Raw genomic sequence first — 12,405 nt, 5'->3', positions numbered from 1 at the left:
AGTGACAGTGAAAGCCATAGCAGCAGTGCTCGGATTGAGCGTCTGAAGTGTTCACACCAACATGAAAGAACGGCTGCACATGCCCAAAGTGTGTGCCCAATGGGTGCTCCACAGTCTTCAAACCACAGCAGGAAGCACATCGAATGGCCCACTGTCTTGATTATCTGCAGCGCTATGCTCGGGAAGGGAATGCAGTCCTGGCACGATTGGTGGCTGGAGATGAGCCATGGTGTCACTTGGAACCAGAATCAAAACGACAAAGTATCCAGTGGAAGCATCCAGGGTCACAACCACCAAAAAAAGCCAAGGCCATCCATACAAGTGCAGGAAAAGTTATGCCGACGTTCTTCTTTGACCAAGATGGCCTCCTCCTGATTCACTTGCTGCAGTAGTGAATGCCCACCCTTTGCCAAGCGATCAAATCAAAACGACCAGGCAATCTCACTCGTGTGAGGTTAATGCAAAGCGTCATAAGGCTAACACAGTCGCGGCACTCCTGCAGAAATTCAAATGGGATGTTCTCGGGCCACCCTCCATACAGTCCGGACGTGTCTCCCTGGGATTACGCGATTTTTGGTCCCCTGAAAAAGGCTCTGAGGGGCAAACGATTCACCTGGGACGACGACGTCCAGCTGTACGTGCGGAATTGGTTCACATCGTAGCCCCGGGAACTTTATGAAACAGCCATTCACCACCTTGTGTTACAATGGGACAAGTGTCTCAACGGCCAGGGCCATTGCTTCTAACATAATTATGCCTCCGGCTCGTTTCTTTTTGAATGCCCCTTGTAGTTTGAGTAATGTATTTCGCTTGTGTACAAAACCACCTTGTGATTAACTAATTCAATGTTTCTTCGTCACGTACGATATGAAGTGACCCAATAATACTTCTCACGGCTACATAGTTTAACAGATAACCTACTTGTCACCGTTGACAGAATGTGTTAAAGGGACCTCTGTATCACCAAAGTTTTAGCTTATAGTTAAATACTAAAGTGTGTCTAATATGACTGATTTTATCAGTCATAAGTGACGAGAGTGCAAGTTAAATCTGATACATAAGTGCTTTCGTGAGATCCATAAGAACTAACATGTTGGCATCTGATCTGGCAAGGTCATACTCCCAAGTTATACTTCGTGCTGTTTCGAGGTAATCGATTCCTCAGGCACTTCCACTTTTTTATCTCTGCTTTACTGGAACTATCATTTCTTGATCTAACGATTACGCCAATCCATCAACTGAAAGCTCGCCCTTTAATTTTGATCACTTTTCATAGAGAACAGGCATTTAATAACCGTAACGACTAAATGTCGTTAGGAAACATGCCATTTATGCTCTGGATAACGCTTCTCGTATAAAGAAGAAATGTTCAGTCTTATTGGATTACATATACAACACAGTATTGCTCTATCTAAGTACAGAGAAACAGATTGCCACTACTTCCCAAACCTTTTCGGACATAAAACCGAATGAGATTCTTGTACTTTGCGAAATCAAACCTACTATCTACTGACTGATTCTAACGATGCTATACATTTCGAATCATAGTTATCGATCCATTATACATGTGTTGTATCTAAACTGTACTCGTAGTGCAAACACATGGTGATGTGGTTTCCCCGTATCAGATAATGTCGATATATATATATATATATATATATATATATATATATATATATATATATATACACTCCTGGAAATGGAAAAAAGAACACATTGACACCGGTGTGTCAGACCCACCATACTTGCTCCGGACACTGCGAGAGGGCTGTACAAGCAATGATCACACGCACGACACAGCGGACACACCAGGAACTGCGGTGTTGGCCGTCGAATGGCGCTAGCTGCGCAGCATTTGTGCACCGCCGCCGTCAGTGTCAGCCAGTTTGCCGTGGCATACGGAGCTCCATCGCAGTGTTCATACACTGGTAGCATGCCGCGACAGCGTGGACGTGAACCGTATGTGCAGTTGACGGACTTTGAGCGAGGGCGTATAGTGGGCATGCGGGAGGCCGGGTGGACGTACCGCCGAATTGCTCAACACGTGGGGCGTGAGGTCTCCACAGTACATCGATGTTGTCGCCAGTGGTCGGCGGAAGGTGCACGTGCCCGTCGACTTGGGACCGGACCGCAGCGACGCACGGATGCACGCCAAGACCGTAGGATCCTACGCAGTGCCGTAGGGGACCGCACCGCCACTTCCCAGCAAATTAGGGACACTGTTGCTCCTGGGGTATCGGCGAGGACCATTCGCAACCGTCTCCATGAAGCTGGGCTACGGTCCCGCACACCGTTAGGCCGTCTTCCGCTCACGCCCCAACATCGTGCAGCCCGCCTCCAGTGGTGTCGCGACATTCGTGAATGGAGGGACGAATGGAGACGTGTCGTCTTCAGCGATGAGAGTCGCTTCTGCCTTGGTGCCAATGATGGTCGTATGCGTGTTTGGCGCCGTGCAGGTGAGCGCCACAATCAGGACTGCATACCACCGAGGCACACAGGGCCAACATCCGGCATCATGGTGTGGGGAGCGATCTCCTACACTGGCCGTACACCACTGGTGATCGTCGAGGGGACACTGAATAGTGCACGGTACATCCAAACCGTCATCGAACCCATCGTTCTACCATTCCTAGACCGGCAAGGGAACTTGCTGTTCCAACAGGACAATGCACGTCCGCATGTATGCTCTGGATAACGCTTCTCGTATAAAGAAGAAATGTTCAGTCTTATTGGATTACATATACAACACAGTATTGCTCTATCTAAGTACAGAGAAACAGATTGCCACTACTTCCCAAACCTTTTCGGACATAGAACCGAATGAGATTCTTGTACTTTGCGAAATCAAACCTACTATCTACTGACTGATCCTAACGATGCTATACATTTCGAATCATAGTTATCGATCCATTATACATGAGTTGTATCTAAACTGTACTCGTAGTGCAAACACATGGAGATGTGGTTTCCCCGTATAAGATAATGTCGATATATATATATATATATATATATATATATATATATATATATATATATATATATATATATATATATACACTCCTGGAAATGGAAAAAAGAACACATTGACACCGGTGTGTCAGACCCACCATACTTGCTCCGGACACTGCGAGAGGTGCTCTAGAAGGTGTAAGTCAACTACCCTGGCCAGCAAGATCTCCGGATCTGTCCCCCATTGAGCATGTTTGGGACTGGATGAAGCGTCGTCTCACGCGGTCTGCACGTCCAGCACGAACGCTGGTCCAACTGAGGCGCCAGGTGGAAATGGCATGGCAAGCCGTTCCACAGGACTACATCCAGCATCTCTACGATCGTCTCCATGGGAGAATAGCAGCCTGCATTGCTGCGAAAGGTGGATATACACTGTACTAGTGCCGACATTGTGCATGCTCTGTTGCCTGTGTCTATGTGCCTGTGGTTCTGTCAGTGTGATCATGTGATGTATCTGACCCCAGGAATGTGTCAATAAAGTTTCCCCTTCCTGGGACAATGAATTCACGGTGTTATTATTTCAATTTCCAGGAGTATATATATATATTTTTTTTTTTTTTTGCATGACTGAAATAATTCGTAATGATATCGACTTCTAGTTTTCCAAGAAACTTTTCATCGTTCTTCACGCAATGGTAACGTATTGCTAACATTTCAAGTATTTCTCCATGAAGTGGTTTACGTGCAGTAAACTAAAATTGTATTTTTGTCTGATTTTTTGATAACTGTTATGAGAATAACATTGTTAATCGGATAGATTTTGTACGTTTAAACTGAAGCATAAAATCTGTTGTGTTCATACACTGGTGTACTGTAGCGTGTACCATCTATCATCATTCCTGCAGTGGTGCTGTTCCCAAGACAGGAGAATATCTGCGTATTAAAAATGACTCTGCATAAGTATGTTAGAGAACCCACTCCTCTTCTAGCTGCAATATATAGCGTTCGCTGAAGGAAAGAAGCGTTTCCAAGTGGCTGGCAAAATATGGAGATCATTCTTATATTCAACAATAATTTACTTAATGATGCACGCAACTATCTAGACTTATATCACTGACATTAGTCTGTTGCAACATTTTGTGATACCTTTCACGCTCGTGTGTTACCATGTTTATAGAGACCGACATCTTCCCCTGCAGAAACGAACGTAGATGCTACAAACAACTGTAAAATCTTGAACATGGCAGCAGTCAGCAACAATAGACTTATGGATAGAGTGGGAATCATAGAGCCAACCAGTTGCACTAAAAAATGTATTCAAACCTTTACCAAGATTTGGGCAGATATAAACCAGTTTTCCTCATGAAAAATAATAACACCTAAGATATGTGACAACCAGTGTAGGGAGATCAGATACGCAGCAAAAAGAAACATAAAAAATTATATGCAGTAGACATATAAAATTAACTCACGTGTTACATATTGTCTGAAAAGGGAAAAGAGGTCATAAGGCTTATTCAACAGTAAAATGATCCATATAAATGCTGATCATTTTTACTGTTGACTAAGCTTTATCGCTATGCCATTGCATTTATATCAGTCCATAAGACTTCGTCAACAGTAAAATGATCCATATACTCACAAAATGCTGATCGTCTTTACTGTTGTGTAAGCCTTATAACTTTGTTGTTGCTCTGGTCTTCAGTCCTGAGACTGCTTTGATGCAGCTCTCCATGCTACTCTATCCTGTGCAAGCTTCTCCATCTCCCAGTATCTACTGCAACCTACATCCTTCTAAATTTGCTTGGTGTATTCATCTCTTGATCTCCCTCTACGATTTTTACCCTCCACGCTGCCCTCCAATGCTAAATTGGTGATCCCTTGATGCCTCAGAACATGTCCTACCAACCGATCCCTTCTTCTTGTCAAGTTGTGCCACAAACTCCTCTTCTCCCCAATTCTGTTCAATACCTCCTCATTAGTTATGTGATCTACCCATCTAATCTTCAGCATTCTTCTGTAGCACCACGTTTCGAAAGCTTCTATTCTCTTCTTGTCCAAACTATTTATCGTCCACGTTTCACTTCCATACATGGCTACACTCCATACAAATACTTTCAGAAACGACTTCCTGACACTTAAATCTACACTCGATGTTATCAAATTCCTCTTCTTCAGAAACGCTTTCCTTGCCATTGCCAGTCTACATTTTATATCCTCTCTACATCGACCATCATCAGTTATTTTGCTTCCCAAATAGTAAAACTCCTTTAGCACTTTAAGTGTCTCATTTCCTAATCTAATTCCCTCAGCATCACCAGACTTATTTCGACTACATTCCATTATCCTCGTTTTGCTTTTGTTGATGTCCATCTTATATCCTCCTTTCAAGACACTATCCATTCCGCTCAACTGTTCTTCCAAGTCCTTTACTGTCTATAACAGAATTACAATGTCATCGGCGAACCTCAAAGTTTTTATTTCTTCTCCATGGATTTTAATACCTACTGCGAATTTTTCTTTTGTTTCCTTTACTGCTTGCTCAATATACAGATTGAATAACATCGCGGAGAGGCTACAACCCTGTCTCACTCCCATTTGAAAGAGAGTATTCCAGTTAACATTGTCAAAAGCTTTCTCTAAGTCTACAAGTGCTAGAAGCGTAGGTTTGCCTTTACTTAATCTAGCTTCTAAGATGAGACGTAGGATCAGTATTGCCTCACGTATTACAATGTTTGTACGGAATCCAAACTGATCTTCTCCAAGGTCGGCTTCTACTAGGTTTCCATTCGTCTGTAAATAATCGTGTTAGTATTTTGCAGCCGTGACTTATTAAACTGATAGTTCGGTAATTTTCACATCTGTCAACACGTGCTTTCTTTGGGATTGGAATTATTATATTCTTCTTGAAGTCTGAGGGTATTTCGCCCGTCTCATACATCTTGCTCACCAGATGGTAGAGTTTTGTCAGGAGTGGCTCTTCCAAGGCTGTCAGTAGCTCTAATGGAATGTTGTCTATTCCCGGGGCCTTGTTTCTACTCAGGTCTTTCAGTGCTCTGTCAAACTCTTCACGCAGTATCGTATCTCCCATTTAATCTTCATCTACATCCTCTTCCATTTCCATAATATTGTCCTCAAGTACATCGCCCTTGTATAGATCCTCTATAGACTCCTTCCACCTTTCTGCTTGCCCGCATCTCGTGGTCGTGCGGTAGCGTTCTCGCTTCCCACGCCCGGGTTCCCGGGTTCGATTCCCGGCAGGGTCAGGGATTTTCTCTGCCTCGTGATGGCTGGGTGTTGTGTGCTGTCCTTAGGTTAGTTAGGTTTAAGTAGTTCTAAGTTCTAGGGGACAGATGACCATAGATGTTAAGTCCCATAGTGCTCAGAGCCATTTGAACCGTTTTTGAACCTTTCTGCTTTCCCTTCTTTGCTTAGAACTGGGTTTCGATCTGAGCTCTTCATATTCACACAAGCGGCTCTCTTTTCTCCAAAGGTCTCTTTAATTTTCCTGTAGGCAGTATCTGTCTTACTCCTAGTGAGATAAGCCTTTACATCCTTACATTTGTCCTCTAGCCGTCCCTGCTTAGCCATTTTGCACTTCCTGTCGATCTCATTTTTGAGACGTTTGTATTCCTTTTTGCCTGCTTCATTTACTGCATTTTTATATTTTCTCATCAATTAAATTCAATATTTCTTCTGTTACTCAAGGATTTCTACTAGCTCTCGTCTTTTTACCTACTTGATCCTCTGCTACCTTCACTGCTTCATCCCTGGAAGCTACCCATTCTTCTTCTACTGTATTTCTTTCCCCCATTCTTGTCAATTGTTCCCTTATGCTCTCCCTGAATCTCTGTACAACCTCTGGTTTAGTCAGTTTATCCAGGTCCCATCTCCTTAAATTCCCACCTTTTTGCAGTTTCTTCAGTTTTAATCTACAGTTCATAACAAACAGATTGTGGTCAGAGTCCACATCTGCCCCTGGAAATGTCTTACAATTTAAAACCGGGTTACTTATGACTATGCCATAGCATGTATATAGATCATTTTACTGTTGTCTAAGCCTTAAAAAAAGCCTTATACTTCGTTTCTCTTTTCACGCAATATATAACACGTTAGTTTATTTTATATTTCCACTGCATATGATTTTTGGTGTTCCTTTTCGCTGCCCCTATGATTTCCATAAATTGGTTCTAATATATGCTATTTTTACCTAGGTAAAGGTTGTGAATAAACGTTTGACGTGCAACTGGTTGGCTGAGAGATTGCCATTACACGAGGTCTGTTCAAAAAATTCCGAAACTTCGTCCGCAAAATTTTTATACGCTCACCTTTTAATTGTTGTGCATGGTATACTTCAAAATACTCTCCACCAAATTGATGCACCGTCCCCAACGCCGTTTCCACTTCCGGAAGCAGTCTTCGTAAGTTTCTTGTTGGAACGCGCGAAGCGCCGTCTGCGAATTTTCTGTTATCTCCTCTATCGTTGCAAATCTTCGTCCTTTCAACGGGGTTTTCATCTTTTGATGTAAAAAAAAAGTCCGCAGGGCCAGGTCTGGAGAGTATGGAGGATGAGGCAGTTTCGTTTTCTGTGCAGTAGTCACATACCAACAGCTACGAATGTGCGGGAGCGTTGTCGTGATGCTAGAGCCATGAATTTTCTAGCCACATTTCAGACCGTTTCCGTCTGACATTTTCCGGCAGGCGTCGAAACATGTCCCGATAGTACCTCAATTACCAGTTTGTCCCTATGGCACGAATTCATGCTGAACTAATCCTTCAAAGTCAACGGAAACTATCAGCATGGCTTTGAGATTTGACCTGACCTGACGAGCTTTCTTTGGTCTTGGAGAACCTTTCCCGACCCAACATTGAACTTCGGTATCGACATCGTAACCGTAGACCCACGTCTCATTACCAGTTATGATTCTCTTAAGGAACATCTCGTTTTCATTTGGCGATCCAAGAGCTCGTCACAGATTGCGAGGGGAAGGTCTTTTTGGTCTTTACTCATGATACGTGGGACGAACTCGGAGGCAACACGATGCATTCCATGTGTCAGGATTTCATGACGTGAGCCGGCCAGAGTGGCCGAGCGGTTCTAGGCGCTACAGTCTGGAGCCGCTTGACCGCTACGGTCGCAGGTTCGAATCCTGCTGCTGGCATGGATGTGTGTGATGTCCTTAGGTTAGTTAGGTTCAAGTAGTTCTGTTCTAGGGGACTGATGACCTTAGCAGTTAAGTCCCATAGTGCTCAAAGCCATTTGAAACATTTGAACCATTTCATGACGTGATCCACCTGAAATTTTACATTATTCTACGATCTCTCGGACTGTCAGTCTTCGATTGGCACGCACAATTTCGTGACGTTCCTGACATGAGCCTCGTCGGTAGACGTCGAAGGGTGTCCTGAACGAGGGTTATTTTTAACTTCGGTGCGGCCACTTTTAATCTGTGCGAACCATTCGCAGCGCCGAGTGCGGCTTCCCGCATCATTTCGTGTGTCTCTGTGAAGGTTTTCTTGAGTTTCACGCAAAATGTAATGGAGACGCGTTGCTTCTCTAGCTCTGCCATCTCGAAATTTGCGAACTGTGCGACACAACGTAGCACTCAATACAGCACCGAACAGTAACGAACAGGCGTACAACAATGAAACTTACGGCAGTTACACACTAAGACAGAAGTGTGCAGGTATGTCAACCGCATTTCGCTCCAACACGCCATTGGCGTGAATTTACGAATGTTCTGGAATTTTTTGAGCAGACCTCGTATCTGCGAACAACTATCATGTAAACCTAGTTCTCTCTGTTCGTCCACTAGATTTAGGAGGCAGTCGATACCAACATCCAGGCTGATGCAATCTTTCTTTACTTCCGAAAGGTGTTCGTAACAGTTTCGCGTTGTCGTTTAATGAACAAAATACGAATGTACTGAATATAAGACCAGTGACAGTGGTACACGAAATTCTCCACCACCCATCGCAAGATGATTTTCGAAATGTGCATGTGCATGTGGCTGTAGGCAAGTGTTCGGAAAACAGAATGGAAACAACGAGTGACAATGGAAATTAGGCATCCCAGTTGGCATACTGAGTGATCCTAATGGCAAATGATCATGAAAAACGTATGAAATCGTGATTTCAGTCGTGGACGCGGCACAGCTTTCATGTATGAGCATAGATATGTATCAACGCGGTAATTGTAACCAGTGGCGAGGTTTGTAGAATTGCCAGTTCGTTTTCATACGTATGATAGTTTCTTCTAAGGATCATTACTACCTGTTGGAAAATGAAAGTTTTGTCCTGAAGTACTATTGCTGGATAATTAGCAAATTCAGTATCAGAATACTCTTGAAGAAGACCGTAGAACCAACAGCTGTAGTGTCTAAAATATTACAGGATGTTTGAGTTATTCGATTGTACTGATAAAGACATATCCTTTTCCAAATACTTATTGAAGCTGAGTCAACATACAGACTGACAGAGTTCGACCCAGATCATTTACTTACAAACGCACTTTGATGTTTGAATTGAAGAACTGATTGGTTGATTGCAACGACTTTTAATGTCTCGAAGGTCTGACATTTTTAATTTTGAAGAATAGTTTTCTTATGTGGGTTGTCAACAACTAAATCTATGAGTATGTATATAAGAAACTTAAAGCACGAAGGACCTGAATCCAACGAAATAGTTTTGTCATAACGCCACTGTGCGGCTGGTTCCGGCGGAGGTTCGAGTCCTCGCTCGGGCATGGGTGTGTGTGTTTGTCCCTAGGATAATTTAGGCGTGTAAGCTTCGGGACTGATGACCTTAGCAGTTAAGTCCCATAGGGTTTCACTCCATGATGTCATGGGTTTACCTTAGCCAGCTTGTGGGCTCAGGGAAGGTAAGACTGGTTCTAATCTGGTTAGTTCGTGACCAAGCACCAAGGAGATCACACATGCAGCTGCCGTCCCTCTCCCCTGGTGTGATCTTTTCGAGTCGGTTTTTGTGGTAGTTGTGTTATTACAATGATTTTTCTGAATTCTCAGTATATGTGCTGCATTATGGCTCTCTATTTATAAGTGCTGGTTTCTTCACGGCAATTTCGATGTGCAATAAGAACAGTGAAGCTTTTTCCAACAGCTGTGATTGTGTGCATTGGCCTTCCTTCACTTGGGTGACGGTTTGCTACCTTATGACTTCTTACTATGTACAAGTTACTCAGCACTTATACGAAGGTGACCTCTCGGAGGCAGTGGAATAGGTCGAAGTTGTCGAGAAATAAAGAGAGCACCGTTTATTTGAATTTCGAGCACCAGGGTGTCGAGCAGTGCAGCATGGGACGTCTGTAGCGAACTGCGACGTCAAAGAGTGAGAGACACAGTTCTGTTTGCTTATAGGTAATGCACTTATTAAACTCCTCTCTGTCCAACACCAACATCTCGTCAGTTGAACACATTGCCCACCAAAAATAAAGACAGTAACTTCCACACCAGCTTTTTCTCGCCGGCTTGTAGGTGAAGGGATCATCCTATGTAGAGTATTTTGAATACGTCTGTCACTATTCTCGAGTGGTATTGCGAATTTTTTTTCTCAGCATATCACGCCAGTTGTATGACATCGTGAATTTTTGGGCGCTCCTTGTCTAGCCCTATGCATGTAGATGTATTATTAGACCAAATCTTCATGATTGATTACGTAATTAGAACCGATCTTCAGTTTCCCACCCAAAGTAAATAAAGTACACTAAGCTAACCTTCCTCTCTTGCAGCATATGGACAGCTTGCCTGTGGACGTGGGCTTTCTGCATTTTGAATTTCCCGCCTATTTATGGAGGTGGGTGTGACGATGGGACGTCAGTGAAGTCTTGGGACAAAGAAATTCCCGCCATTTTTAAGTTCCCACTATTTTTTAATTTTCCCACAAAATATCGAAATTCCTGCAAATAGTACAAGTTGGGTGATGGGGAGGGGATGGGAGGAGGTAGGGAACCGTGGGGTGGTCTGGGGAACCCCATGAAGTGATCAGGGGCTGGGGTGGTGTGGAGGTAATTAATTTGTATAATTAATTTGATATCAAAAGCGTCCTCAGAACGTCATCATCCCACTATTTGCGACTATGTAGAGAAGTAGCTGGAAGAGGTAGCTACCTGTTGCAAATAAAACACTGATTTCCATTTTGCGACCGTTCTTTCCTTACTTTCTGAATAGCTCTCATACAACCTGGTACTGAAAGTTGAAAAATATACGTGTAAGGGCGGAAATCACGTGTAACATTTAAACATTTTTCATTTGGAATATTGTAAGACAGCTACAGCAGATGAAACCCAGTAGGAGTCTGCCCACTTTTCTGATGATCCTCGTCTGTAAAGATCCTACTTGTCAAGACCCAGTCTTGCATATCTGTTAAAGAATGCAGAAAAACTCCACGATCGATAAAAAAAATCCATCTTCGCGTTCCTGATATGGAAAGAGAAGTGAACCCACCAGTGTAGCTCACTGTTAGACGAAGACACTCACCAGGACGGTGGGCTCTGAAGCGTTGCCGGTGTAATCGTAGACGGTCTCGAAGTGCGCCAGGCGGTGGCAAGCAGGCGCGCATGAGCATTCCTCTATGACGGAGTGGCACTGCGCGCCGTTGGGCCCTGCCACGCTCACGGTGCGCGTGCGCGACGCCCGGCAGCCGCCACCTGCAATGGCGTCACAAGCAGAGGGCGTCTTACTTTCACAGCCAATTATTGTAACTTTTATGACTCAGGAATTCTGTCTTGCTTATTAGACAGAAGCTTTTCTAATTACAGTTTTCGTTTCAAATTGAAAGTAAAATGCTATAAATTACGAGCTAAATAATGGATGGTAGAGAAAAAAAATATAGTGAGTTGGCTAATAGTATGATCATAAGCATTGATTATATTGCTGGTAACATCACAATATATTAATGGTATCCGTTATGTACGAAACGATTAGTTTGTATACTCGCTTGTTTATGGAAGCTAATTAAAAGTGCTGACTCATCCGCACTGTAACTGCGTATGCATCAGTGCTACACTCCTGGAAATGGAAAAAAGAACACACTGACACCGGTGTGTCAGACCCACCATACTTGCTCCGGACACTGCGAGAGGGCTGTACAAGCAATGATCACACCCACGGCACAGCGGACACACCAGGAACCACGGTGTTGGCCGTCGAATGGCGCTAGCTGCGCAGCATTTGTGCACCGCCGCCGTCAGTGTCAGCCAGTTTGCCGTGGCATACGGAGCTCCATCGCAGTCTTTAACACTGGTAGCATGCCGCGACAGCGTGGACGTGAACCGTATGTGCAGTTGACGGACTTTGAGCGAGGGCGTATAGTGGGCATGCGGGAGGCCGGGTGGACGTACCGCCGAATTGCTCAACACGTGGGACGTGAGGTCTCCACAGAACATCGATGTTGTCGCCAGTGGTCGGCGGAAGGTGCACGTGCCCGTCGACCTGGGAC

The 12,405-nt window shown here is 44.0% G+C and overlaps 1 protein-coding gene across 1 annotated transcript in view; it reads right to left on the bottom strand.

The window, feature by feature from the left end:
* LOC126162594 (uncharacterized) overlaps nt 1-12,405 on the bottom strand; it is a 176,820-nt gene that overhangs the window by 16,614 nt on the left and 147,801 nt on the right. The window contains exon 5 of the mRNA XM_049919197.1: nt 11,445-11,614. Coding sequence (XP_049775154.1) covers nt 11,445-11,614 — 170 coding nt within the window. The remainder of the gene's footprint in view (nt 1-11,444; nt 11,615-12,405) is intronic.

This window comes from Schistocerca cancellata, chromosome 2, assembly GCF_023864275.1.
Source record: "Schistocerca cancellata isolate TAMUIC-IGC-003103 chromosome 2, iqSchCanc2.1, whole genome shotgun sequence".
NCBI lineage: Eukaryota > Metazoa > Arthropoda > Insecta > Orthoptera > Acrididae > Schistocerca > Schistocerca cancellata.
The sequence above is the reverse complement of the archived record's forward strand: the minus strand, read 5'-3'. Positions and strand labels throughout refer to the sequence as shown.